Genomic DNA, 26792 nt, shown 5'->3' with positions numbered 1-26792 from the left:
CTGTACACCTAGCACTCTTGAGATTGAGGTAGGAGGATTGTGAGTTAGAGGCCAGATTGAACTACACAATGAGAGCCATATCTCAAAAAACTGGAAAATAAATTACTAGAGAAACAAAGAAGATAGTTCCTTTCATCTCTGGGGATGTCATTCTTCAAAACTATTAATCTCACTGGGTGTGGTACCAAATGCCTGTGCTCCCATCACTCAGGAGGCTGAGGCAGGAGGATTGCTGTGAGTTCGAGGCTACCATGAACTGAATAGTAAATTCAAGGCCAGGCTGAACTACATAGAGGGACCCTCTCTCTCTCTCTCTCTCTCTCTCTCTCTCTCTCTCTCTCACACACACACACACACACACACACACAGAAACAAGAAAAAAGCTGTTAATCTTGCCAGGCGTGGTGGCACAGGCATGTAATTACAGCCCTCAGGGGGCTGAGACAGGAGGATCAGCATGAAGGCAGCCTGGCCTACACAGCAAGACTCTATGTCAAAAACACCAAACCATGGGCCGGGATTTAGCTCAGCGGTGCCGCTGCCTGCCTTGCACGCACAAGGTCCCAAGTTTGATCCCCGATACCAAAAGTCAAAAACAAACAAACAAAAAACCCTGCTAATATTACTTGGAAGGCTGCATCAGGACTTTAAGTTCAAGATAGTCCGGTTAATTTGAAAACAAAAATTTTCAAAAAGGCTAGGCGTGTAGCTCAATTACAGCCCATGCATCGCAAGCATGAGGCCCTGGGTTCAATCCCCACTGCCACAAGAAGGGGGAAAAGAAAGTATTACTTTTTTTTTTGGTACTGGGATCGAACTCGGATCCTTGCGCTTGCAAGGCAGATGGTGGAACCACTGAGCTAAATCCCCAGCCCTGAAAGTATTACTATTTAATCATGACATGTAAGGAAGACTGTTTGGTCATAGGTATTTTTTTTCTTTTTTCAACAGAGCACACTTAAGAGCATAATAGTTCACCAGTTAGGTGATCAGAAGAAGCTAGATATTGTGGCTCTCCACGGTAATCCCAAAACTCTGGGTGTCTGAGGCAGGAAGATTGAAAATTTATGCCTAGCCTTGGACAGTTTAACAACTTAGCAAGGCCTTGTCTCAAAATAAAAACACTTAAAATGCTTGGGGATATAGCTCAGTGTGAAGGCTCTGTGTTCAGTCTTCAGTACGACCAAAAATCCCCAAAACAAAACAGTGATGCCCCACGGCACCTCGGCATCAGTGAAACTCAGTTAACTTTCCCATCAAGCTATGTTCAAGGCCTTGCTTTCTTTGCTTTGTTTTATTATGTCCGCGTGCACAGCCACCTCCCCCTCCATTTTACATTACAGCAGAAAGGCCAGCAGAGCACCTGCAGTCCAGCTACTTGGATGGTTAGGCAAGAAGGAGACTGCAACTGTGTCTCAGAAAATAAATAAAAATGGAGGTGGGAAGGCAGATAATGGTACAATGCTTTTGTAGCATGCGTGAGACTGGGTTCAATTTCAGGTACAACACATATGGGAAAAGGCTGTCTGTGAGTCTTTATTCTTTTAAGAATAAGAAGACCAGGGATTTAGCTCAGTGGCACTGCGCCTACCTTGCAAGGGTGTGAGTTTGATCCCCGGTACAAAAACAAACAAAGAATAGAGCTCTGCAGTATATACAGTCTTGACAATGATTTATTTCTCAGTTTATACTCCCAATTTTAAATATTTTTGCTTTAATTCTGAATCAAGCTTTCTACTTATTAAAGGAACCCTATATGGTGTAAAACTAATCAACATTAATAATTTCTTGGGCCGGGGATTTAGCTCAGTAGCAGCACACCTGCCTCACAAGCACATGGCCCTGAGTTCGATCCCCAGTACTGGAGGGGGAGCGGATTTTTTTCTCTATGGCATTAAAAGTAACCTTTGCTTTCTGAAACATTTTGTTTTTAAATCCTGTTTCTTATAGGCAGGTTATCCATGAAAGTCATTGGCCCGATTTTACATTTAATTTAGGTGATCTTAAAGCTGTTCTGTCTTGTGTGATTGGAAATTTTCTAGAGTGTAGTAACTGATGATAAAGTAAACAAATGATGCATATTGAAATATTTTTAAATGTAGGAACTTGCCATTTTTGCTTTTTTTATTATTTGCAGCACCCCCATGCACACCCTGTGTTTCATTGCAAAACTTACCCTTTGAAACAAGATATGTGCTTCCTTCGTGTTTCTAAAGCATTCCAAAACTTGCATTCTGAATCTCAGATCCACCTGCTCATCTAAAGTTGCTGCTTCTTGGAAATGCGAAGGCTAAAGCCATAACCTTTCTCTATAAAATTGAATATAACTTGCTTTATTTGTTGTACGTATCTTTGAAAATTAATATTTTGCGTTTAGAAACTTATTCTCATCTGGATACATACCCTTTTGAAGGGTCATATTATAATTTCATAGAACTAAAGCTCTTACTTAGAATATTTTTATTCCAAGGGCTGAGTGAAAAATAGTGGCTGACCACCCATTCTGTAGCATCATCGTCTCTGTCTTTGTTGCATTTGGGGGACTCAGGAGACATTTGGTCGCCCTAGCCCCATCACCTGCTTTGTCACAAAAACGTTGCCCCCCACCTAGAAAATGTTTTACTTCTTTAGGTAGAAGATGACAGATTACTGCGGTTTTCCCAAAAGAAGTTCTGTGCCAGTGGACCGTATGTCGGTAAGCGGATGACTTGGGAGTGGGAGCTGAGGGGTGAATTGGGATAATATACAATTGATCAGAAATTATTAGCCTTTTTTATAGTTTTAATAAATTTAAACAAAAAGGAGACAGTAAAAGAATAAAGATGGAATTTAAGAAATCAGAGGAGATGCACAATATATTTGTAGCTCTAGATTTTGAGAATTTCATGTCTCTGTGTTATTGCAAACTAACGCGTGAGGAGTTGGAACAGCCAAGAAATGATGTCTCAGTGCTTGAAAAGGGACTTAATGTGTGTTTGTGGTGGCAAATTCTTTTTAAATTCCTGGCCATAACAAATAAATAAATGGAACCCGGTGGTTACTTGGACTCACTACAGTGTGTGCCCGTCAGTGTGCTGAGCACTAACTTTATATTCTCAGGGTGCTTGTAATGTAGTTTTATTTCCATTTTACAGAAAATGGGAGCTGAGCCAGGCATGGTGATGCACGCTGTCAAGTCTAGCACTCTGGAGGCTGAGGCAGGAAAATCTTGCAAGTTTGATGCCAGCTTTGGGCTCCATAGAGAGTTCAAGGCCAGCCTGAATTACAGAGCGAGATCCTTTTCCCCCTCAAAAGAAAATGAGAGCTGAGGTACAGCTAGGCTAACTACATTGCTCAGCCATCTATTTAGTAAGTTAGAAGTGTGGGAATTCAAAGTATGTAGCTGAACTCCATGAGTTTATATTGTGCTCTTAGCTTCCAGTTTTTCAGATACATATCATTGCTGGGATGTAGCTCAGGGGCATCCTGCCTGCCTCACAAGTGCAAGGTGTCGTGGGGGATGTCATTAGACGCCTTTACCTAAAATTTTATGCAGGAAAATAAAGTTTAATTGAAAAAGTCAATTAGTGTTTCTGTGCTCCCCTCCTTTTCTTTAAAACAGCATTTTTCAACAGAAGGAAGTGTAATGGTTAATGATAAAAACGTGGTTATTTAAATTTTTAAAAATGCATTACAGTGGCTGTGCATAGGCGCAGCCAGGTGGGTCTGCGGGCGGCTCAGAGAGCAGAGCGTGGCTGGCGGTGCAGGCTCTCGGGGTCACCATTGCCACCAAGGCCTCTGGCCTGGTCCGCACCTTCCCGGGCTGGACAGGTCAGGCTTCGGGATGAGCAGTACTTGCCCGAGCTGGTGATGGAGAAGGACTCGCTGGACCCCTCCTCCACGCATGCCCTGCGCCTGGTGAACCAAGAAATAGAAAAGTTTCAAAAAGGAGAAGGCAAGGATGGAGAAAAGTACATTGATGTGGTTAATAGGAACTCGAAGCTGAGACAGAAAGTGTTAATTCCTGTAAACCAGTTTCCTAAGTTCAACTTTGTGGGGAAACTTGGGTCCACGTGGCAATTCTCTGAAGCGTTTCCAAGAGGAAACCTCGACAGAAACGTCCATCCTTGGAAAAGGTTCCGTGAGAGACAAGGCTAAGGGAGAAGAGTTGAGGAAAAGTGGACAGCTAAGCGCTTCCACCTCGACAACGATCCCACGTCCTCTCTGAAGTCCTCTCCCCACCCGCAGAGGAAGCTGATGCCCGCATGGGACACGCTTTGGACGAAATCAAGAAGTTTCTCGTCCCTGACTATATTTGATGAGATCAGGCAGGCACAGCTGCAGGAATCAACACATTTGAATGTGGATCAGAAGATGCAGTTGCTCCAGTAGTTCGAGGGAAACCCAGCTGCGTCCAGAGGTGTGCCAGGCCCAGCAGTGATAACCAGGGGAAGGGGAGCAGTTACAGCCCGGCCAGTGGAGTTGGGGTTCCAGAGGGACACTGACAACCAGGGGCTCCTTTCTACCCGAGGGCCAGTGAGCCGGGGAAGAGGCCTTCTCAAACCCGAGCAAGAAGAGGCCCTGCTGGGCACGGACCCCACCCGCCCCCAGCACAGGAGGCCTGTGGAGGATGTGGCTGCGGTGACCGCGGCTGCAGCAGGCCGGCCCAGAGTGGCGCTAAGGACTGCGAATGGGCAGCGGCTCAGTGAGGAGCCCACGATTCCTGTGGACGCAAGGACTGGACCAGCTCCGCACGCAAGTCCCTTAGTGAGGACAGCGAGGGGCGTCTACAGGGCCCAGCCATCGGGCAGAGACTGATCGTCCTGTCTGCTGCTGTGAGACGGCCAATCTCCACATCCTGTACCCTGTTCAAAGTAATTTTTTCTATGAACAGTCCCTTTTTAAATGTTTAACATCTGAATGGATGGAACTTTACTCTCGAAACATCAACCTGGTCAGGAAAAAAATGCATGTAAAATTTTGTTATTTCCAGTCTGTATATGAAAAAATAGGTCATCAGGGCTGGGGATTTAACTCAGTGGTTCTGCCGCCTGCCTCACAAGCGCAAGGACCTGAGTTTTATCCCCGGTACCAAAAAAAAAAGAAAGAAAAAATAGTTCATCAAAAGGAAAAAAGTAACTTTGATTAATTAACTAGTGTTAAAAACATAGGTTTACTAAATACATTAACCCATTCTTTTAACATAAGCCTCTTTCATTGTAAAGGTTTCCATAGAATTTAGTTATTTTATCTTTCAGCCTTATGCTAGTTTTTTTTTTTCCTCTCACCAGTGTGTAAAAAGGGAAGCAAATAATGTAGTATTCTTTTGTAACTCAAGCCTTGATATGTTCGGTAGCGTTAAGCAAAGTCTCCTCTTCCTTGATACTAAGTTTAAAAATTTTCTTTTTAGAAAGAAAAAAAATATTACAGTGAAAGGCACATTATCATTAATCCCACACAAAATGCTTCCCTTCACTTTAGCACATCCCATAGTTCTTGACCCCTGGTTTTTTTAGCAAAGCATTTATTGTCACATTTTACATATACGTAGTGATAACATTCATCACAGAAATTTGTACCTGTGTGTAATATCTCTGCCTCTTTTTCCCATTGCCCTCTTCCATTCCTCTTCCCCTCTTTACTTACACAAGCTTTGTTTCCATTATTTCCTCTTTTCTTGTCACTTCTTTCTTTTCCCCTTCCTCCCTCCCTTGTTCCCCTTCCCTTTTTAACATTTTCCTCCCATCACCCAATGTCTGTTATATATTTTGGTCCTTATTTACACTTACAGTTTCTCACACCAGAGAAATAATGTGATATTTAAATATGTGTGTCCAAGTTTATTTCACTTAAGAATATGGTCTCAAGTTCCATCCATTTAGCGGTAAGTGTCTGAAGCTCACCCTTCTTTATTGATGAGTAGTACTCCATTGTATTAAAAAATCCCCACATCTTTATCGATTCATTGGTTGATGGGCATTTGGGCTATTTCCAAGGTTTAGCTATTCCAAACTGTGCCTCTGTAAACATGGGTGTGCATATATCGCTGTGGTCTGATGCTTTTAATTCTTTTGGGAAGAGACCAAGAAGGGGAATAGCTGGGTCAGATGGAACCTCTAATCGTAGTTTTTTGGGGAATCTCAACACTGATTTCCACAGTTGTTGCACCAGTCTACACTCCCAACAACAGTGGAGAGGGCTCCTTTTCCTCACAGCCCCGCCAGCATTTGTTATTGATTTTTTTTTGAGAGCGTCTATTCTTTCAGGAGTGAGATCTGTGCAAAAGGTTTTTTTTTTTTTTGGTACCGGGTATTGAACTCGGTACTTGCACTTGCAAGGCAGGCCACCAAACCGCTGAGCTAAATCCCCAGCCCTGCAGAAGCTTTTTAATGAGATGAGGTCCCAGTTGTTGATTCATTGCAGTATTTCCTGTGCAGTCTGGGTTTTGTTTTTTGGGTTTTTTGATACTAAGAATCGAACTCAGGACGTTGTGCTTACAAAGCAGGTGGCAGAACCACTGAGCTAAATTACCGGCCCTTAATGTTTCTGTTGTAATATTTTTTAAACAAAACATATCTTGCTATATTTTATGGTTTTTGTTTGTTTTTATTAAATTTTATTTTATTCCATTCCCCCTCAAGCCCCCTCCACTCCCTACGTACAAAAGCTTTGTTTCCATTTTTCCCTTCTATTTTCACTTTTTCTTGTCCCTTTCTCCCTCCATGTTTTAATACTTAGATCTTTGATCCTTTTTTTTTTGGTACCACGATTGAATTCGGGTCCTTGTGCTTGTGAGGCCAGTGGCGGAACCACTGAGCCAAATCCCCAGCCCTTTTGCTCCATTTTTATTTTAGATTATTGCATGGTGAAAAACATGGGTCTAGTTTTAACCTGTGGCATGTGGAAAGCCAGTTTTTCCAGCACCATTTATTAAAGAGTCTATCGTCCAGTGAAATTGTTTGGTTCCTTTGTCAATGGTAAAATGGACTGAGGGCTGGGGATTTATTTAGCTCAGTGGTGCCACTGCTTGTCTCACAAGTGCAAGATCCCCAGTTCAATTGCTGGTACCAAAAAAAAAAAAAAAAAAAAAAAAAAAAAAGTGACTGAATATGTTTGGAATTGTTTATGCACCTTTTACTTTGTTCCTTTGTTCCTTGGGTCTGGTTTTTTTATTTGTTTATTTTTGCCAGTACCATGCTGTTTTTTATCACAGTAGTTTTGTATAGTTTCACATCAGGAATTGTGATTCCCCCTGCCTTGCCTTTGTTGCCTAGAACTGATTTTGCTATTCTTCTGGTTCCAAATGAATTTTAGGATTGTTTTCTCTAATTCTGTGAAATATTCTATTGGTATTTAGGCTGGGGTTGCAGTAAATCTGTGTAAGTTTGGGAAGTATGGGAAGTGTGGGCATTTTCACGGTACTGGTTCTTTTTTGTGCGCTTTGAGACAGGGTCTCACTATGTAGTTCAAGCTGCCCTGGAACTCACTATGTAGCCCAGGCTGGTTACATGGTTATATGCAGGAAGGCTATTGATTTTTTTGAGTCTTGACTTTATATCCAGCTATGCTACTGAATTTATTATATCTAAAAGTCTTTTGGTGGAGTTTTGGGGGTCTTCTATGTGGAGTATCATGTCATCCCGAAGTAATGATAATTTAACTTCTTTCTTTCCTGTCCTTATTCCTTTTTCTTTCTCCTGTCTTATTGCTCTGACTAATGTTTCTAGCAGTATATTGTTTTTTGTTTGTTTGTTTGTTTATTTTTTGAGACAGGGTCTCACTATGTGGTTGAGACTGACCTGGAACTCACTATGTAACCCAGGCTGGTCTCGAACTTACAGTGATCCTCCTGCCTCAGCCTCCCGAGTGCTGGGATTGCAGGTGTGTGCCATGACACCCACCTTTTAATATTCTATTCTTATGTTGAATTTCTGGAATCTTGTGTATTATATTCCTTGGTATAGGTCCCCCCCCCATCATGGCTAATTGGAATTCAATGTCTGTTATCTGTATATTATTGTTTTTCCCTGCTTGGGAAGTTTTCTGCCATTATTTCTATGAACATGTTTTTTATGTTGTTGGCAGTGTCTCCTGCTTTTTCGTCAATTCCAATCAATCTCGTGTTATTCATCTTTGTATCATCTAGCAGCTATTCATCTTTGTATCATCTAGCAGCTATTGGATTGATCTTTCATGGTCTTTTGCTATTTTTAAGAAATCTCTCTCTTCAGAGCTGGGCATGGTGGTGCACTCCTGTAATCCCAGCACTCAGGAGGCTGAGGCAGGAGGATCGCTGTGAGTTCGAGACCAGCCTGGGCTACAGAGTTGAGTTCCAGAGCAGTCTGAACTACATAGTGAAACCCTGTCTCAAAAAAGGCAAAAACAAAAAAAAAGGAAAAAAAAGAAAAAGAAAAAAATCTCTCTTGTCTCTTTTCGTAGTCACTAACTGCAATCCTGTCTTCTATGTCTGATATTCTGTCCTCACATTGGCTTATCTGCATATTATTTCCATGGAATTTTTAATCTCTTGGATATCAGTTTGAATCTGTTTCATGGATTCCATTTCTTTCCTATGTTGGATGGTCATGGTTTCCATCATTTTCCTAAGTTCCCCTTATTTTTTTTTTATCTGTATCTGCTCTAGAGTCACTAATCATGTTTTTCATTATGGTCACCATCTCTGGTTATCTGAGAAGCTACTTTTTGATTTGATTTTTTTCTAGAGTCTCATTCATCTGCTTTGTTACTTCTGCTGTTCCCACTTCAGAGAGTCCAGGTGGGTGGGTTTCTGATTGTTCTACTTCATTGTTCCCTGGGCTTGCCTTTGGTGAGATGGAAGTTTAGGGCTGCATCTTGCTTATGTGTCTTCTCACTTACTTACCTCTTTTTGTTGTTGTTCCTGGTTTGATGCTTGTAAATTGCTTATGGCAGTAGCTTTATTGCTAGTATTTGGAACCCTTAGGAAATGACTACTTCTCAGTGATGTTTTCCAGGTGTAGCTTGCTTTTGGGTTTTGAATGTGTTGCACCTTAATGGTGATGATAAGGTGCTGCCCATTTGGCCCAGCCTCTGATTCCTTAACATTGGGCAGTAGTATTATTTATGACCCTTATGCACTCTTAGTCTTGGCAAACCAGAAAGAACAACTGATTAAAACAATTATGCCACCTTGCCTATAGTAGTACAATCAACAATAACAATAGCATCAAAGGCAACCTAAAAATGACAAAAGTGTGATAACAACTACTGATTTTCCACCTTTAACTGTGTGACCTAGATTTCCAGTTAAACAATAAATGTAAACCAAACCAGAAAATTGTATGCAGTAAATGTGCCCTCAATATGGCGATTTTACCCTCAGGAGAAAATTTAAAAGGGGCTACCCAGCAGGGTGGCACATGTCTAATCCCAGTACTCAGGAGGCTGAGGCAGAAGGATCACCATGAGTTTGAGGTCAGCCTGAACTACATATTAAGATCCTGTCTTGAAAGAGGCAGGAGTTAGAGGAAAAAAACAGGAATTGAAGAAAAGGAAGAGATTAGAAGCAAGGTTGGAGGACAAAGAAAGTGCAAACTTTGGAGAACTGCTGAAGATGGAAAGAAAAGGAAGAAATAAAAATAGGAACAAAACAACAAAAAACTAGAAGCATTGTTCACCGTTATATTAAGACAGGAACAATCAAGAAAGAAAAATAAATGAAAACAAAACCAAAAAAGGAAAATAAAATAAAATAAATTGTCCACTTCAAGTCATCTCTCTGCTGTCGTTGTTACCCTAACTATGGCACACAGAGCCCAGATCTGTGTTGATTGATCTCAACAAGCCAGCCATAGATTTATGGCAGGGTAGTGGATAATCCCAGCAAGCCCACACCTTTAGTTGTGAAGCTCAGGCTGGCTTCTGGCTTTGAGGCTGGAACCCAATTTGTTCAGCCTCCAACACATGTCTCATTGCTGGCTTAAACTTGACTCCTTTACCTCCTGCTGACTTGAACTCGGTTCTGCCTCAGTCTGATGGACGCACCCAGCCCATAGTTGCTTTTGAGTTCCAAGCTCAGCCTCTCCAAGATGGCTCCTGGCCAATTGCCCTCGCCTGGGGGACATCTGAACCCAAATAACTCACCAGACACTGCAGTCCACTGTGTCCACTGCTATTCCACTGGTGCATCTCTCTGTGGAGGCCTCTGGGGTTGCCGGTAGTCACCACGTGCCTGCATGTTTGAGCAGCCCTTCCCACACAGAAAGTGGCACGTACTTACCACCTCCTTCTTCATTGAAGTCTCTTCGCTCTCCCCATGGGCTTCAATTGTCCCTTCGGGTCCTTGCTGGCTCCCAGGGACCCACTTCCTGACTTCTCTTCCTCCCAGTGCTATATGTAGCATCTGGATGCCAAACTGTTTCTCTGCTGTTCACCACTCTGCCATCTTTCCGAAAGTCTCTGAGATTGCAGTTGTTATTGACGTGTACAGATATATCAGATATATGCCATTCTTTTCTTAGGCTTTAAGCCTCATAATAAGAGCAAATATAAGAGATCTGCTGAGTGTCATGGACTGCTGACTGCCATCATCAGATGTTAGATGTGTCCTCAACCACCTTATTCACCAGATCTATTACCATGGCCTCTTCTCAAAGTCTAAATGACCAGAAAGGTAAATGGTGTGAATTGGCTCAGGACATTGAAACAGCCATGACAGAACAACTCAAGACTTGAAAGAAGACTTCCAGACCTGCATCAGAAAGTGGCAAGAGCCAGGCATGGTGATGCACAGGTATAATCCCAGCACTTGGGAGGCTGAGGCAGGAGGATTGCTGTGTCAGGACAGCCTCAGGTTCATAGTGAGTTTGAGGTCAGACTGAGCTGTATAAAGAGACCTTGCCTTGAAAAAAGAAATGGCAAGAATGATATGTGTGTTCATTGCGAGGGGAGTGTTTTGAGGAAGATTAATAAATGTCTTTTTTTTTTTTTTTGGTACCAGGGATAAAACGTGGGACCTTGTGCTTGCAAGGCAGGCTGTGGAACCACTGAGCTAAACCCCTGGCCCAGCAATAGGTCTTTTACTGTAATAATTAAAAAAAAAAAAATTTAGCCGGGCGTGGTGGCTCACGCCTGTAATCCCAGCACTCAGGAGGCTGAGGCAGGAGGATTGCTGCGAGTTCGAGACCAGCCTGGGCTACAAAGTTGAGTTCCAAATCAGTCTCAACTACATAGTGAGACCCTGTCTGGGGGGGAGGTTAACCATTCAGTTTTTGTTTTATTTTGAGACAGGGTCTCACTATATATTTCAGGTTGGCCCTGAACTCACTATATAGCCCAGGTTGGTCTCAAACTCATGGCAATGATCAGCCTCCCAAATGCTGGGATTACAGGCATGCACCACAACACCTGGCTCATTCACTGTATTTTTAAATCACACCTCATGTATGTCCCAGTCACCAATGGCTTGTCATGTTCCACCCACAAAGATTTGATACATCCCACTTATGGCTAAGAAGTGTGATCTTGGACCCTTGACCCTCCTTAACTTTAGGGATCATTAACTGTAATACATAGGCCTGACAGTCAGATGATGGGTTTATTGCCCAAGTGGAGCCTTGCCTGTCACACTTGCTGTTTTCTGCCTCCTGTCTGTAACCTGCATTGTAGTACTGAGAGGTTTCGCAGGTTTTTCTAATGCTCTGTGACCAATACAGGCAACATTAAAACCTCTTATAGAAGCAAGGCATGGTGGCGCACACCTGTAATCCCAGCCCTTGGGAGGCTGAGGCAAGAGGATTGCTGTGAATTTGAGGCCAGCCTGGGCTACATAGTGAGTTCCAGGCCAGTGTGGACTACATAGCAAGACCCCGTCTCAAAAAACAAATCTGGAATGGTTTAGTGAGGGGAGAGGGATTTAATCTGTGGTTCAGTTTCATAACCAGGCTATATAACATTAAGTACGTTAGCTGTAAACTTGCTGTATACTAGCTATGTGCTTATATTGATATACTGGGCAAGGGCTCCCTTTTGTTTGGCATCTTAATGCAATGTCTGTTTTGCTGTCTGAGCTCTCAAGTGCATTTCTGCCACAACATGTGATTCCTCAAAGATGGGTGGGCCCTGCCCTCACAGCCATTAACGTCAGCCTTTGGTGGCCTGGTGCAGTGGTGCGCTTCTATACCCAGTGCTTTGAGAGGCTGAGGCAGGATTGATTGCAAGTTTGAGTCCAAACCAGGCAACTTAGCCAAACACCCTGGCTCAAAATAAAAGATTTTTTAAAAGGGCTGGGGATGTAGCTAAATGCAAAGGCGCTGGGTTCACGCTCCAGTACATTCCACATAACACTCAAAAGTCATCCCTTGAGTGCTTTGGTAGTGTGTATACCTGCCTAGAATTGGATCTTTAAGTTTAAGTCATTGCATTTGGTATTGATTCCATAAGTGACTTTTTAACTGTTCTTTTATTTTAGACTCTGATTTTGTTAGTACATTGTTCATTCCTCTGCGCTAATATTCAGGTTCCCTGTAGAGTTGCTATAGCTGAAAGAAGGAGCTTTTGGCTTCATGCTTGCTCTCAGGCCCCTGCCCATCAGTCCCTTCTCCCCATTTGACCATCAGTTTCTGCTAGTGTAAAATTATTTTCCAAGTTTTCCATTTGTTCTTCTCTTGTTTAGGAGAAGACTGTCCTCAGTGGATGGTTCCCATCACAATCTCTACTAGCGAAGATCCCCACCAGGCCAAACTAAAAATCCTGATGGATAAACCAGAGATGAGTGTGGTATTGAAAAACATCAAACCAGACCAGTGGGTGAAGGTGAGTCCAGAAATGCCACAGCTATTTCATCTTTCCTGTCTTGGTTTCTTTCTCTCACTCCTGGATTTAATGACTGTCTCTGTGTTTACTGCTTTGGTTTAGATGAGGATTTTGAAAGAAAATATTTCTCTCATTCTGGCACTCGGGAGGCAAAGGCAGGATGATCACCACAAGTTTAAGGCCAGCATGGATGATTATAGCAAGATCCTGTCTGAAAAAGAAAAGAAAACAGGGCCGGGATTTAGCTCAGTGGTGCTGTCTCCTGCCTCACAAGTGCAAGGTCCCCAGTTCCATCCCTGGTACAAAAAAAAAAGAAAAGAAAAGACGTTTCTAACCCTTTGTGAAATCTCAAGCCAGTTTTCAGATAGTGGAGTCCAGTGATTTTCAGTGATAGCTAAGCACAGAAAAAGGGGTACGACTGAAGGGGAAAATAGAAAATAGAGTCACATTAACCAAGACATTTGTAGTCTTGCAACTTCCAACTGCCTTCCCATTATAACAACACATTAGCCTCAGAGATGCGGTCATCACATGTGAACAGCTGTAATCAAGAAAGACCAGAATGTGTAATCATCACTTTGTGTCAGTGAAATGTGGAATCCCTCTAGCTAGTGTTTAAAAACCATTTCCCAGGGCCGGGGATTTAGCTCGGTGGCACTGCATCCACCTCGCAAGTGTTAAGTCCTGAGTTTGAACCCTGGTACCAAAAAAAAACTACAGAGCAAAACCATTTCCCAAAAGTACCAGAGGGTCTGCCTCTTTTTCAGTCTTTTCTGAGATAGGGTCTTGCTAGGTAGCTCAGGCCGGCCTGGAACTTACAGTGATCCTCCTGCCTCAGCTTCCTGAGTGTTGGGATGACAAACGTATGCAACTGTGCAGCTTCTGTACTGTCTTAGTAAAAATATTTAGTGTAATCTCTTTTCACAATTGTAGATTCCTAATGGGAGCTATATGTTGTCTCAGATTTTCATGCTTTCCTTTTGTTTTTGTTTTTTGAGCCAGAGTCTCACTGTATAGGTTTAGGCTGTCCTTGAACTCACTATGTAGCTCAGGCTGGCCTTGAACTCATGGCAATCCTCATGTCTCAGCCTGAGTGCTAAGCATACTGGTGTGTGCCACCACCCCAGCCTTTTTGTTTGTTGGTTGGGTTGATTTGGTTCGGTGTTTTGGTTTTTTTGAGACAGTCTTACTCTGTAATTTAGGCTGTCCTTGAACTCAGTGTGTAGCCCAGGCTAGCCTCAAACTCGTGATCCTCGTCCTACAGCCTCCTGGATGCTGGGATTACACGTATGCTCCACCATGCTCGGCTGAGCTTAAAAACAAGCCATTTCTTCTGTTTTGATGTTTAAAATATACTCAGTAGGATATTATGTCAAATTATGATTTGGACCTGGGCATGGTGACACATGCCTGTAATCCCAGCACTTAGGAGGATGAGACAGGAGGATCACCAGGAGTTGAAGGCCAGCCTGAGCTACATAGCAGGACCCTGTCTCAGAAGAAAAGAATGTGGAGCCGGGATTTAGCTCAGTGGCACAATGCTTGCCTTTCATGTGCAAGGTCCTGAGTTTGTTCCCCACTATTAGAAAGAAACAAAAAAAAAGAATGATCTGGAAGATTAAGTGGTAAAATGAGAAGTTTCTTGTAAGCCAGCCATGGTGGAGCACCTCTGTGACCCCAGGGCTTGGGAGGCTCAGGCAGGAGGATCGCTGTGAGTTTAAGGCCAGCTTGGGCTGCATTGTGAGTTCAAGGCTGGCCCGAACTATATATAGCAAGACCCTGTCTCAAAAAAATAAATAAACAGTAAAAATTTCTTGTAAGTGAAAAGAAAGTTGTGTCCATTATGCGTATAAGTAAATAAAAGTGTTATGTATGCCTATGGTAAAAGTTAAGGGGATCAATAAAATAATAGTTGTTAGAAATATGGAGTGGTTTTATGTATGGAAATAATTGTATATAAGTAGTAAAGTATTTATATCTTATTACTTTGCTACTAGTCACACACATAAATATTTTTTTAACTATTTTTTGGTTGTTTGTCAATAGCCTATGGGGAATAATTGCCACCCTCTCACTCCAGGAGTCAGATGAATCTGCCCTTACTGCATCTTTCACCCAAGTAACATGATGGAATTTGTTGCTTAAAGGACCTCGTTTTGCCTGGAGTGTCTGAAACTTAATTAGAAAAATATGATTCTTCCTGAAGATTAAAATTCAGAATCAGACAGTTGTTAGTGTGTCGGGGCTCTAGGCTCCGAGATGCTACTGTTCATTTGCTTCAGACATGTAAATATCTGTGATCCTGAAGCCGCTCTCCCGGGTAGGGCTAGAAGCCTCGTCATGTTTTCCCTTCCCTGGTGCTCTTCTCCCTGTCCCACTCCTTGGCACACTATCGCAAGTGTCTGTTTTCTACCCTACGCGCTGTGTGTATTAATTCCTGTCTGTTAGCGTGAACAGCATGTGTTGTTTTCATCCAGATGTATGTAAAACCAGAATTCATTTTACATATATAAAGGCCTGATTTAGAAAATAAATCGGAAGTCTGTCAGAATGCCTGTTGGTTATCTTTTCAGTTAAACCTCGGAACGGTTGGGTTCTACCGGACCCAGTATAGCTCCGCCATGCTGGAAAGCTTGTTACCAGGCATTCGGGACCTTTCCCTGCCCCCCGTGGACCGTCTGGGGTTACAGAACGACCTCTTCTCCTTGGTGAGCATCTCTGGCTTCAGTGAGCCAATGGATTTTGTTGATTAAAGGGTCTTGCTTTTCCTGGAGTATCTGAAACCTCATTAGAATACGGCTCTTCCTTTGGATCGAGCACAGATGACAAATTATTGCTTAACTAAGATGGAACCTGTGTAATTTGCCAGAAACAGGTTTCACTACACCTAAGCTAGTTTTTTGGGGGGTTTTTGCTAACTATCTTTAGTTAAGTTCTTTCATTTCAATAGACACAGATATGAGCTTTGGGGAAATTTCCCTACTGATACATTTTTTATACAATTCAGAGTGATTTTATGTTCCTCTAAAGTAATAGTTGTACTTTGCTGGGAAAGCTAGAATTTTTTTAACGTTCTGCTATTACTCAAACTATAGAAGATAAGTTTCAAAATTAATATTTGTATTTGGCTTTGTTTCATAAAGGATTTAGAGAGCAATTAGAATTATGTGCTCGTGCCAGGCGTGGTGGCACACACCTGTAAACCCAGCCTTTAGGAGGCTGAGGCAGGAGGATCACCATGAGTTCCAGGTCAGCCTGGAATACATAGTGAGTTCAAGGTCGGCCTGAACCATATAACAAGACTCTGTCTCAAAACAAACAAACAAACAAAAAATAAGTCTGTACTTGTTATGACTCCAACACAGGCTAGGCACTTTTTGGATGTCTTTGACAATGATGAAATTGTTCCTCCTAGTTTTCCTTTAAATTGGATTTGAAATCCTACCTGCCCTCTGCAGTCACTGGTTTTGGACCCCTCTGTGTAATCACAGAACAGCACTGATGCACCCAAGCCGCTCTGCTGAGCTGCTCGCGAGTGAGACCCATCTCCGGAGCGCAGGCTCTTTCTTTCTGGGAACTTAGTTCTCTAATGCTGACAGGACCCTGAATCTGAGGCTCCTTCCAGTTTGTGCTCTTTTAGAAATGAGTCAGGGAGAACTGAAGTTATCACAGTTTGCAGGTCCAACTTTGAAAGAGCCTCTGTCAAGAAGCAAAGCCTCAACTATTTTTGCAGAAAGTATGAAAACAAAAACAAAGCCAAGCAAGGCCTGAGAACCTGAGTAGGAAGAAGAAATTAACTGGTTTGTTGTTGTTCCCTAGTTAAGGGAGCATAGTGTCATTTTTTAAGTTATTTTATAAATAGCAAAGAAATAAGAGATGATATCATAATAGCATTTTTATTCTAATAGCATTCTTCAGATGTTAATTTCTAGTCTCATTTCCTTAAACCAGAAAGTTATTAGCAGTAGATAATGCTGAAAATAACATGCTTGCTTGCTTGGTTTTGTTCGAAGACGAGGTTAATTTGTGTTTTTTCCTATCCCAGGCTCGAGCTGGAATCATTAGCACTGTAGAGGTTCTAAAAGTCATGGAGGCTTTTGTGAATGAGCCCAATTATACTGTGTGGAGCGACCTGAGCTGTAACCTGGGGATTCTCTCAACCCTCTTGTCCCACACAGACTTCTATGAGGAAATCCAGGAGTTTGTGAAAGACGTCTTTTCACCTATAGGGGAGAGACTGGGCTGGGACCCCAAGCCTGGAGAAGGTAATGAATGTACTGATTTCAGAGAGTCAGTTCTGAGCCTGTAATTTAGCCCAGTGGTGCCACTGCCTGCCTCACAAGTTCAAGGATCTGAGTTCGATCCCTGGTACCAAAAAAAAAAAAGTAAACAAAGAGTCAATTAGGAGTTGGTGCTTTTCTCTTCATCTGTAGTTAATGGTTTAATTAGGCTGGGACTTAGCCCACCCAGTGATAGAGCTCTTCCCTGGCATGTGTGAGGCCGGGGCCCAGTCCCGAGTGCTCCCAAAGCGCACAAGGGAGTCTTTGTGTACCACTGGGTGTTACTGTGTGTTCACCTAGCCGGAAATGAAGATGTGAGTCTGACCCTGCAGGGAAACTTACACGGGTCGCCACATAGAAATAGCAGTGCTTATGTATGCTCCTGGCTAAATAGGGTTTGTGTGCAGTGCTGGAAATAAAGATCTTCTAGAGTTCCAAAGGTCCATTTATACTCCAGAAAAGTAGAAGGGAATTTCAAATGGTTTAGGTTACATAAACAGCAGGCACCTTATGTTTATGTTACTGTGAATACCAGGCATCTTGCAAAGTGCTAAGAGACACAGGGACTTACTTTCTAAATGAAGGAAATTACTTGCTTTCTGTGTGTTTCTCTCCCATGATTATTTCTGTAGTCGTGTGTTTTCTCTTTGTGATGTTGTTTAAATGTTGAGAGTGGTGATTTGAAGGCTTTCAGTGTAATTGCTCTTACTGTCTGCTAATAACTAAAGGTGCTCTTTGTCCTGACAAATCTTAATGTGGGAGCCTTCGGAGTAAGGGTAGCAGTGGCTGTCACCCCGTCTGGTTCATTGATCCCACAGTATTTATGCAGCCGTCCTACAGGATGGCAGTGCAGGAGGGGGCACTAGGTTGGTTACCGTGTACCTTGTGCTGGGTCGGCAGGTATCCTAAAGAGAAATGAAGCCGCAGCTAAGTGAGGAGGGCGAGGCCACTGTGGATGTTATAAAAAGTGGGTGGGGAAACCATCACTGAGAAGGCGATCTGTGGGTGTGAGGTGTGAGGTGTGAGGGTGTCGGGGAAGTGAGTAGCAGACATAAAGGGACAGGACTGGCTCGGTCGGTGCGAGTGAACGAGGAGCAAGGGACACGGGAAGCAGATTGGACTCCGGGGAGGGTCTCACTTTCGCATTTGCGGGTAGGAGAGCCTGTAGGGCTGTGGGCCGAGGAGCTCGATCGGGTGTGCAGGGCTGGCGCAGGCTCTTCTCCATAACCGCCTTGGCGCTGCTCGCACCGGCACGGACAGGCAGTGAGTTTTGTGCACATTTGGCGGCAGACTGGTGCAGAGGTCATCGGAGACTGCCGCAGAGCACTCTGGGGGCGAGGTGAGCAGGAGTTTGTTTGGGGCGCAGTAATTTGTCATTTGAGATACCCAGGCAGGCAGGATGTACGTTTGGGAGACCACCGAGAGCAGTGGAAGGGAGCCTGCGGCTCACACACCACGTCCGGCTATTGGTCGTTGAAAACTCTGAAAGGTTCGTCATCACTGACTCAGGGTGTATAGGTCGGAAAGCGAGTTCTGAGATCTGGATCCCAGGACTTAGAACAGGAAGAGTGGGAAGGAGGCTGACTGCCGGGTGAGTCAGGAGGGCCTGGAGGAGAGGGGTCCCGGGGCCCGGGGTGGTGGTCGTGTGAGGGACAGTGACCTGTCAGGGCTGTGCGGTGCTGCTCTGAGTCAAGGAAGGGCGTGTTTCAGAGGTCCTGTGTGCTGGGGACCACGTGGGCTTCCATGGTGGGGGGGAGTGGGGACAGCGCCTGTACAAACTCATGAAAGGGGTTTGCTAAGAGGGGGTTAGAGAAAGGGGCGTAACCTGAGTGATGTGGGGTCACGGAAGGAATTCCTTTTTTTTTTAATTAGAAGTGTTTTGTTTGGTTTTTGGTACCAGGGATTGAACTTGGAACTTTACGCTTGCGAAACTGGCAGTGGAACCACTGAGCTAAATCCCCGGCCCTAGAAGTGTTTTTTTTTTTAGAGTTTTTGTTTTTGCCAGGGATTTAGCTCAGTGGCGCTGCTGCCTGCCTTGAAAGCACAAGGACCCAAGTTCAATCCCCAGTACCAAAAAAAAAAAGATAGAAATTATTGAGCAGGGGATTTTGCTTAGTGGTTCCGCTATCTGCCTTGGGAGCCCAAGGGCCTGAGTTCGATCCCCAGTACCACCAAAAAAAAAAAAAAAAAAAAAAAAAAAAAAAAAAAAAAAAAAAAAAAAAAAAAAAAAAAAAAAAAAAAAAAAAAAAAAAAAAAAAAAAAAAAAAAAAAAAAAAAAAAAAAAAAAAAAAAAAAAAAAAAAAAAAAAAAAAAAAAAAAAAAAAAAAAAAATTAAAAGTTTTTGTTTTTTTCAGTATTGGAGGTTGACCCCAAGGTCTTCACACTGTGCCACATCCCCACTCCTTTTTTATTTTTCATTTTGAGGCATGGTCTAAGTCGTTAAGTTGCCCAGGCTGGGCTCAAATTTGGAATCCTCCTGCCTCAGCCTCCCATAGTGCTGGGATTATAGGTGTGCAACATCTTGCCCAGCTATGAAGTGGAAGATTGTGTCCCATTTTTTCCAGTAAAAATAATGTGATGATATTTTAAGTGTGTATTTTAAAAAAATAAAAAATGTGTTGTGAGGAAGTGGAGCAGGGTTGTTGCTGGAGTCTCAGTGAGTGAGCAGGGTGCAGGGGCACACAGTAGGGGTGGCTGCTGACAGGACTGTGGGTCCTCAGAGATGGGCCAGGAGAGTGCCAGTGCCGGGATCTGGGGCGTCATGCTGCTCTCTCATGATGAGAACATGCGAAATCTTTTGAACTCAAAAGTGATCCTGGGGCTGGGGATTTAGCACAGTGGTTCTGCTGCCTGCCTCACAAGCACAAGGACCAGAGCTCAATTCCTGGTACCAACAAAAGATCTAGGGAAAATGCCTCTAGTTTTCCAGCTGTGCAGATGTGAGAATAAAATACTAAAACATGCTTTGCATCACACAGCAAGTCAGCACCAGAGTTAGTACAAGACCCAGTTGTAGCCGGGTGTGGTGGCACATGATTGTCATCCCTATACTCTGGAAGGCTGATGCAGGAAAATTGCAAGTACAAGCCCAACCTGGGCAGTTTAGCAATGTAGAGATACCCTGGCTCAGAATAAAAAAATAAAGAAGAGCTGTGGATGTAGCTCAGTTTTAAGGCCATGAGTTCATCCACAGTACTGCCAAGAAGCACCACCACCACCACAACAAAAAGTGGTTATAAATTGCTTCTTACAGTAAATGTCAGAATACCGTCTACGAATCTTGCTCTCCCAGTCAATTTTCCTAAACTTATCTTCTACTGAGTTATGATTTAAATATAGCAAAATGCATAATTTCAGTGTTCCAGTTGAGTGACTTTTGACAAATGCACACAGTTCCATTCCCCAGAAACCCGGGCTTCCTGCTGAGTCTCTGCGCCTGTGCGCCCCACCCTCCACAGCTTTCCCACGTGGTGAATGAAATCAAGGGATGTGGGTTCTGTTCTCACACCTGGCTTCTCTCAGTCAATATAATGCTTTTGAGAGACATCCAGGTTGGTTATTCCTTGTTATTGCCAAATAGTATGTCATCGTGTGGTCGTAGTGCGTTTTATTTACCTGTACTATTGTGACCCATCAGATTGCTGTACTAATACTTTTGCGAGGTGAGATCCACACGCCATGTGATGAGTCTTTCCGAGCGCACGGTTGGTTCGGCGGCTCTGCATATGCTCAGGAGGCTGTGCAGCCATCCCCCGTCTCAGCTGAGCACAGTTTCGGGGCCGTGTGCCCACTGGCAGTCACTCTCTTCCTGGGACCCTCGGATCCGTCTCCTGGTTTGCTTGTCCCGGACACTTCATGTAGATGGGGTTGTGCAGCGCGTGTCTTTGTGCCTGGCTCCTTTCACGTTTTCCCAGTGCACCGTGCTGTGCGTCTAGCAGTGTCCATCGCTTTCTGCGGTAGCGTAGCATTCCACACAGCACATTTCCTGTATCAGTCCATGGCACTTGGGTTGGCCCCACGTTTTGGCGATAGTGAATTATTCTAGGAACGTTTGCGTTTGGTGTGACGCATGCTTTCATTTCTCTTGAGTAAACACTGAGAGTGAAATTGCTAGATCATGCGATAGGCCCAAACTGCTCTTCTCAGTGCCCACAGCACCTCGCGCTCCTCCTGGCAGAGCCGAGAGCCCCAGCGCCCCCGTACCCTTGCCCGCACTTGCCATTGTCTGACCTGATTACAGCTGTGTTATGGGCGTGAAGTGCTGTCTCGCGGTGGTTTGCATCCCCGTCTCCCTAATGACAGTGATGTTGAATGCCTTTTTACGTGCGTACGTAGGCCCATGTGTGCGGGCTTCTGGACTTTGAGTCATCTCTGCAAGACGTCACCTTGCTCTCACGTAATCTTTCATGGGGTAATTAACTAGCCAGGGTGAGAGTGTAAGAACTTCAAAGGGTTTGGAGTTGTGAGTCAGATAACTCTGTGTAAGTCAAGCTGGCCTTAAACCCACTGTGTACCCCAGTCTGGCCTTGAACGCACTGTCCTTCTGCCTCAGCCTCCCAGGTTGCCAGGCGTGTGCCAGCACACCGGGTAGGAGATCACACGTGTGACCGTGATGAAGTCAGCAAAGTCGTTTGCTGGTCTGGTCTGTCTAGTGCACCCTTCCCTCTTAGGACTCAGTAAACTCAAATCAAGTTTCTCTCAAGTATTAGGGTATTGTGTTTGTTCAGATTGTAGGTTTGCTTTAACACAATTATAAAATATTGAGGTCAGTCATGTTGTTGCATGCCTGTAATCCTAGCACTCAGGAGGCTGAGCCAGGAGGGTTGCAGTGAGTTCAAGGCCAGCCCGAACTACCTAGCAAGACCTTGTCTAAAAAAAACAAGAAAAATTCAAATGGTAAATTCTTAACCACACATTTTAAGTAGTCCTGTGTCTTCTACTTCTTGATCAGGTCATCTAGATGCACTCCTAAGGGGCTTGGTTCTGGGAAAACTAGGAAAAGCAGGACATAAGGCGACGTTAGAAGAAGCCCGACGGCGGTTTAAGGACCATGTGGAAGGAAAACAGGTTCTCTCTGCCGATCTGAGGAGTCCTGTAAGTCTGGGCATCGGTCCCTTGACTTCTGGGCGCTGCTGCACTCTGTGGAGCCAGAGCTTCTTTAATAGTAACCAGGTCTGGCTCCACTGGAGGACATGGCTTGCGGGGGCTGTCACAGCCGTGAGCTCTGTCACCACGCATCCTCGCCCCCGGGGCTCTCGAGGCTCTGGCTTCTTGTGGGGGTCTGTGCAGGCTGTACTTGTACATGCGGCTCTTACAGTTATCGTTTCACCTGCTTGCTCTGTCTTGTCTTACGTTAGAATATCTGAAACAAGACTCATGGACTGAAATGACCTCTGTTCCTCTGTTCTCTTGTAGGTTTATCTGACTGTTTTGAAGCATGGTGACGGAGCTACCTTAGATGTCATGCTGAAGGTGAGCAGGTGTGGAACTGGTCCCCTTTTCCTGACTTTGAACACGACGGACACAGAGTGTAGCTTTAAATGGTATTGAAAAATCTTCTGGCAAATGAAATACATGCATATTGCAGCCATGCAAATATGAGAAACTATAGGAGCTGTGGGTGTAGCTCATTGGTACAGTGCTTAGCTGGCATGTGCAAAGACCTAGGTGCCATCCCCAGCGCCAGAAAAGCGGGTACAGTGGTACACCCCTGTAATCCCAACTTCGCAAGAGGCTGAAGTGAGGGAGATTGTAAATTCAAGGCCAGCCTGGACAACTTGGCGAGGTCCTCTCTCTCAGAAAAAGCCAGGGAACGGAGCTCCGAGGTGGAGCTCTGGGCTGGCGCGCACGAGGCCCTGCTTCCAAAGGAGTTGGGGCACAGAGGCATGATCATTTGTCTCGGGTTTTGAGCTGTGCTGGGTCCCTCATAAATGAAGAGGAAATAAACTCGCCCTCGTAGCCCCTCTCATCTCCTCAGGATAATTGGCCTATGTTTAACTCAAGCCTAGGCAAAATACAGAGAAAACTTTGTATGTCTTTATAATGGTAGCAACCTATTTAAAGGTTTGTTCTGTTTTGCAGTAGTAGGGATTGACCCCAAGGCATTCACAATAGCTGTAATCCCACCCCCTTTTCTATTTTAAACATTGATTTATTTTATTAATTTATTGGTAACAGGTTTCAAACTCATGACCTTGTACTTGCAAGGCCGGCGCCGGAACCACTGAGCTAAATCCCTAGCCCTTGTATTTTTTTATTTTGACAAAAGTCCTCCTAAGTCACTATTCCCAGGCTGGGCTCAAATTTGTGATCCTCCTACCTCATGAAAGTTTGAATTAACAGTAATACTGTGGAACAAGTGCTGTCTCTAGTGCCTGTCCATTATGGCCAGTCTATAAGGAAGTTACTTGTCTGTCTGGAGACCCAGCCTACCTGTCATCAGATAATTGAGCCTAATACCCAAATCATCTGTCAGACCTATAAAATCTACTTATTAAAAGATCCACCCTGTGTCAGGGATATAGCTAAGTGGCGCCCTGACAAGTGCAGGTCCTGAGTTTGATTCCCAGTACTGAGGGGGAAAAAATAAAAGATCCACACCTAGGGCCAAGTCCCTAAGGTTCTTAAGTGTTACTTAAATTAAAATAAAATTGGGATGTATAGAAAAACATAAACTTTAGGAAACTATTGCTCAAAGTATATCACTATACCCATGTCATGCATGGGTTTCTTTTTTTGGTGTTTTGAGACAGGTCCCTGCTATATATATAGTTCAGACTGGCCTTGAACTCCCAGTGACCGTCCCGCCTCAGCGTCCATAGTTTGTGGGATTACAGTCGTCTGCCACCATGCCTGGCTCCCTTTACACTCTTAATGGTCTGTAACTAATAGGAATGAAATGCATATAAAATGGGCTGCTCTGTGGTTTCTTAGTCTTTTCTGCAAATGTGTGGGACATAGTAGAAGTTGTGAAATTTTTGTGGCTGAGATGGCATTTTCATGTCGTGGCACACTTTGAAGAATTCATACCGGTGTGTGTGGTTAAGAGATTTTGCATTTAATACAAGGGCGCTCTCAGTATTTAGCATCACTATGGAAAAGGTGGAATCGGGGTTCTTCCAAGAAATTACATGGTGAAGGATGAAGATTGTTTTCTTTTGGTAAATGTCGGGATGAGACGAGACTTTAAATGTTGGGGTACAGTGCCATCTAGTGGAGCTTTTTTTGAGATAGGATCTTCTATGCAGTTCAGGCTGGCCTGCCTCAGCCTCCCAAGTCCTGGGATTATTGCATGCACCGCCATGCCTGCCTTGAAATATTTTTAAAATATAACTCTCTTATTTTTTTGGTACCGGGGATCAAACTTGGGACCTTGCACTTGCGAAGCAGGCAGTAGAACCACTGAGCTAAATTTCCAGCCCTAAAATGTAACTTTCTTTTTTTGGTTTGGTTTGTTTTTTGTTTGTTTGTTTGTTTGTTTTTTGAGACAGGATCTCACTATGTAGTTGAGGCTGACCTAGAACTCACTATGTAGCCCAGGTTTGAACTCACAGCAGTCCTCCTGCCTCAGCCTCCCGAGGCATGCCTGGGATTACAGGCATGCACCACTGTGCCCGGCTTGTAACTTTCATAATGCACATTTTTGGGCTGGGGATTTAGCTCAGTGGTTCCACCATCTGCCTCGAAAGCACAAGGACCTGAGTTCGATCCCCGGTACCAAAAAAAAGGTAAGTAATTACAATAATCAGTTGTTGAACATTTAGATGTTTAGTTTTCACATTCTTATGAATTAAATTGATGCCCTTAATGGCATAAATAAGATTACTAATTATTAGTTTGTTCAACTCTTAACAGAACATTAGCCAGATACCGGTTATGTAAAGAATTTGCCCATGACAGATTTACTTCTTAGATATTAATACTAAAGCTGCTGAGAACCGGTGCCCAGTGTTCATCTTGTGAGTGCCTAGATCTGGAACACTGTGTCGGCAGTCAGTGCCTGACAGCCATCCTCGTGGGTTTAACTGGGAATTGAACCCAGGGCCTTCCCACTGAGACACATCTGCAGCCCACTTCATTTTATTTTATTTTTTGAGACAGTCTTGCTAAGTGGCCCAGTCCAAGTTCTGACTTGTAATCCTCCTGCCTCAGCCTTCTGAGTGCTGCCACGCCCAGCTACCATTATCTTTAATGGAGTGTCCTGCTAGCTTTCCCCAGTGAGGGCGCCAAGGAGAAGCTTCCCTGTACTGGAAGAGAAGTTTGCGCTGTGCGGAGCTCCCAGCGGACAGCTTTAACTGTCCTCGTCTCTGTCTTTTCCCCTTGTAGCTTCACAAACAAGCAGATATGCAAGAAGAGAAAAACCGCATTGAAAGAGTCCTCGGGGCTACTCTTATGCCTGAACTGATCCAAAAAGTCCTCACGTTTGCACTTTCAGTAAGTCCCGAGGAAGCTGCCTGTAGAGGGAGTTGGTGCCCAGCGTCCCTGGCAGACACCTTCACTGGGTGTCTTCCCGGTCTGCTTTGCCTGGACTAAGGCTCTGCTCCCAGGCTGTTCTCCCAGGCTGTACTGAGGGGCGGGCCGAGGCGACCTTCCCTCTGCCTGCTTCCTGTCCCGTCTCCTCCTCTGCATGCTCGGTACCACGCACGCCTGTCTCGCGTACTCTCCGGCTGGGCTTTAGGTTACTTGCTCTCCTCGCTGCTGGGCGCAGAACGCGCATCCTCAGTGAAGTGACCGCATTGCCGGTTGCATTTTCCGGCACCAGAAGATGATTTCAGTACGCTGGATTTTTAGTTCTGTCTCTCTTTCTAGGAAGAGGTACGTCCACAGGACACCGTGTCAGTAATCGGTGGAGTCGCTGGAGGCAGCAAGCACGGGAGGAAAGCTGCTTGGAAATTCATTAAGGACAATTGGGAAGAACTTTATAATCGATACCAAGGAGGATTCTTAATATCCAGGCTAATAAAGGTGTGGGGGCATTTTTATTTTGCGTAGCTTGCTGATCTTGGACGTTCTTGGGCTATATCCGTGATTCACCGGGCCTGTGGGTTGTGGGCTTTGGCTTTGAAGCTCTTGCCCGTGTTGCCAGGCGTGGTGGTGCACTCCTGTAATCCCAGCTACGAGGGAAGCTGAGGCAGGAGCATTGCAAGTTCGCGGCCAGCGTGGGCAGTTTAGCAAGACCCTGTCTCAAAATAAAGCCAGGCTAGGGCGGTGTCTCCCGGCAGAGCCCTTGCATAGCGTCCCTGAGGCTCTGGGTTTAGTCACCACTGCCACAAACAAAAGAGGTCTCCTCAGATACTCTTGGTTGTGTTCGAAGCCTTCTGCATCCTCTTTACCACACCCTCTGTAATCATCCAGGTTTGCGAGAGAACAGAATGATTGCTTTTCGGGGTAAATGGAAGCTTATTCTCGGTTTCTTTTCACTTCACTTACCGTTCAAAACCTTTGTTTCCTCAGCTATCAGTGGAAGGATTTGCAGTGGATAAAATGGCCGGCGAGGTTAAGGTAAGGGAGGCACTGTCCACGTCACACTTTGCAGTAAGTGCACACAAGTGGTGTCCCCTTGCTTTTTCTTAGACAAGAGGTGGCTTAGATTGCGATCTTCAGCGTCTGGGGAATTCAGAGTTGGGATCCTCTTCGAGGGTGTTGAAATTTGGTTGGAAAAATGAAGCCTTAAGTGAGCTGCCCCGCGTGTGGCTCTGCCCGGCCCCGCCCTGCAGTCCGGAAGGCGGTTGTCTGGACTGA

General features: G+C 44.3%; 1 protein-coding gene and 1 pseudogene across 1 annotated transcript in view; both read left to right on the top strand.

Moving 5' to 3' along the window:
* Npepps (aminopeptidase puromycin sensitive) overlaps positions 1-26792 on the top strand; it is a 78187-nt gene extending 51395 nt beyond the window's left edge. Inside the window, exons 14-23 of the mRNA XM_033763117.1 lie at positions 2632-2695; positions 12632-12771; positions 15345-15479; positions 16817-17036; positions 22003-22145; positions 22467-22523; positions 25377-25484; positions 25860-26015; positions 26505-26552; positions 26625-26792. Of these exons, the coding sequence (XP_033619008.1) occupies positions 2632-2695; positions 12632-12771; positions 15345-15479; positions 16817-17036; positions 22003-22145; positions 22467-22523; positions 25377-25484; positions 25860-26015; positions 26505-26552; positions 26625-26792 (1239 nt within the window). The remainder of the gene's footprint in view (positions 1-2631; positions 2696-12631; positions 12772-15344; positions 15480-16816; positions 17037-22002; positions 22146-22466; positions 22524-25376; positions 25485-25859; positions 26016-26504; positions 26553-26624) is intronic.
* On the top strand, positions 2823-4981 carry LOC104859583 (annotated as a pseudogene).

This window comes from Fukomys damarensis, unplaced genomic scaffold, assembly GCF_012274545.1.
Source record: "Fukomys damarensis isolate Sample0158 unplaced genomic scaffold, DMR_v1.0_HiC HiC_scaffold_13, whole genome shotgun sequence".
NCBI classification, from domain to species: domain Eukaryota; kingdom Metazoa; phylum Chordata; class Mammalia; order Rodentia; family Bathyergidae; genus Fukomys; species Fukomys damarensis.
The sequence above is the reverse complement of the archived record's forward strand: the minus strand, read 5'-3'. Positions and strand labels throughout refer to the sequence as shown.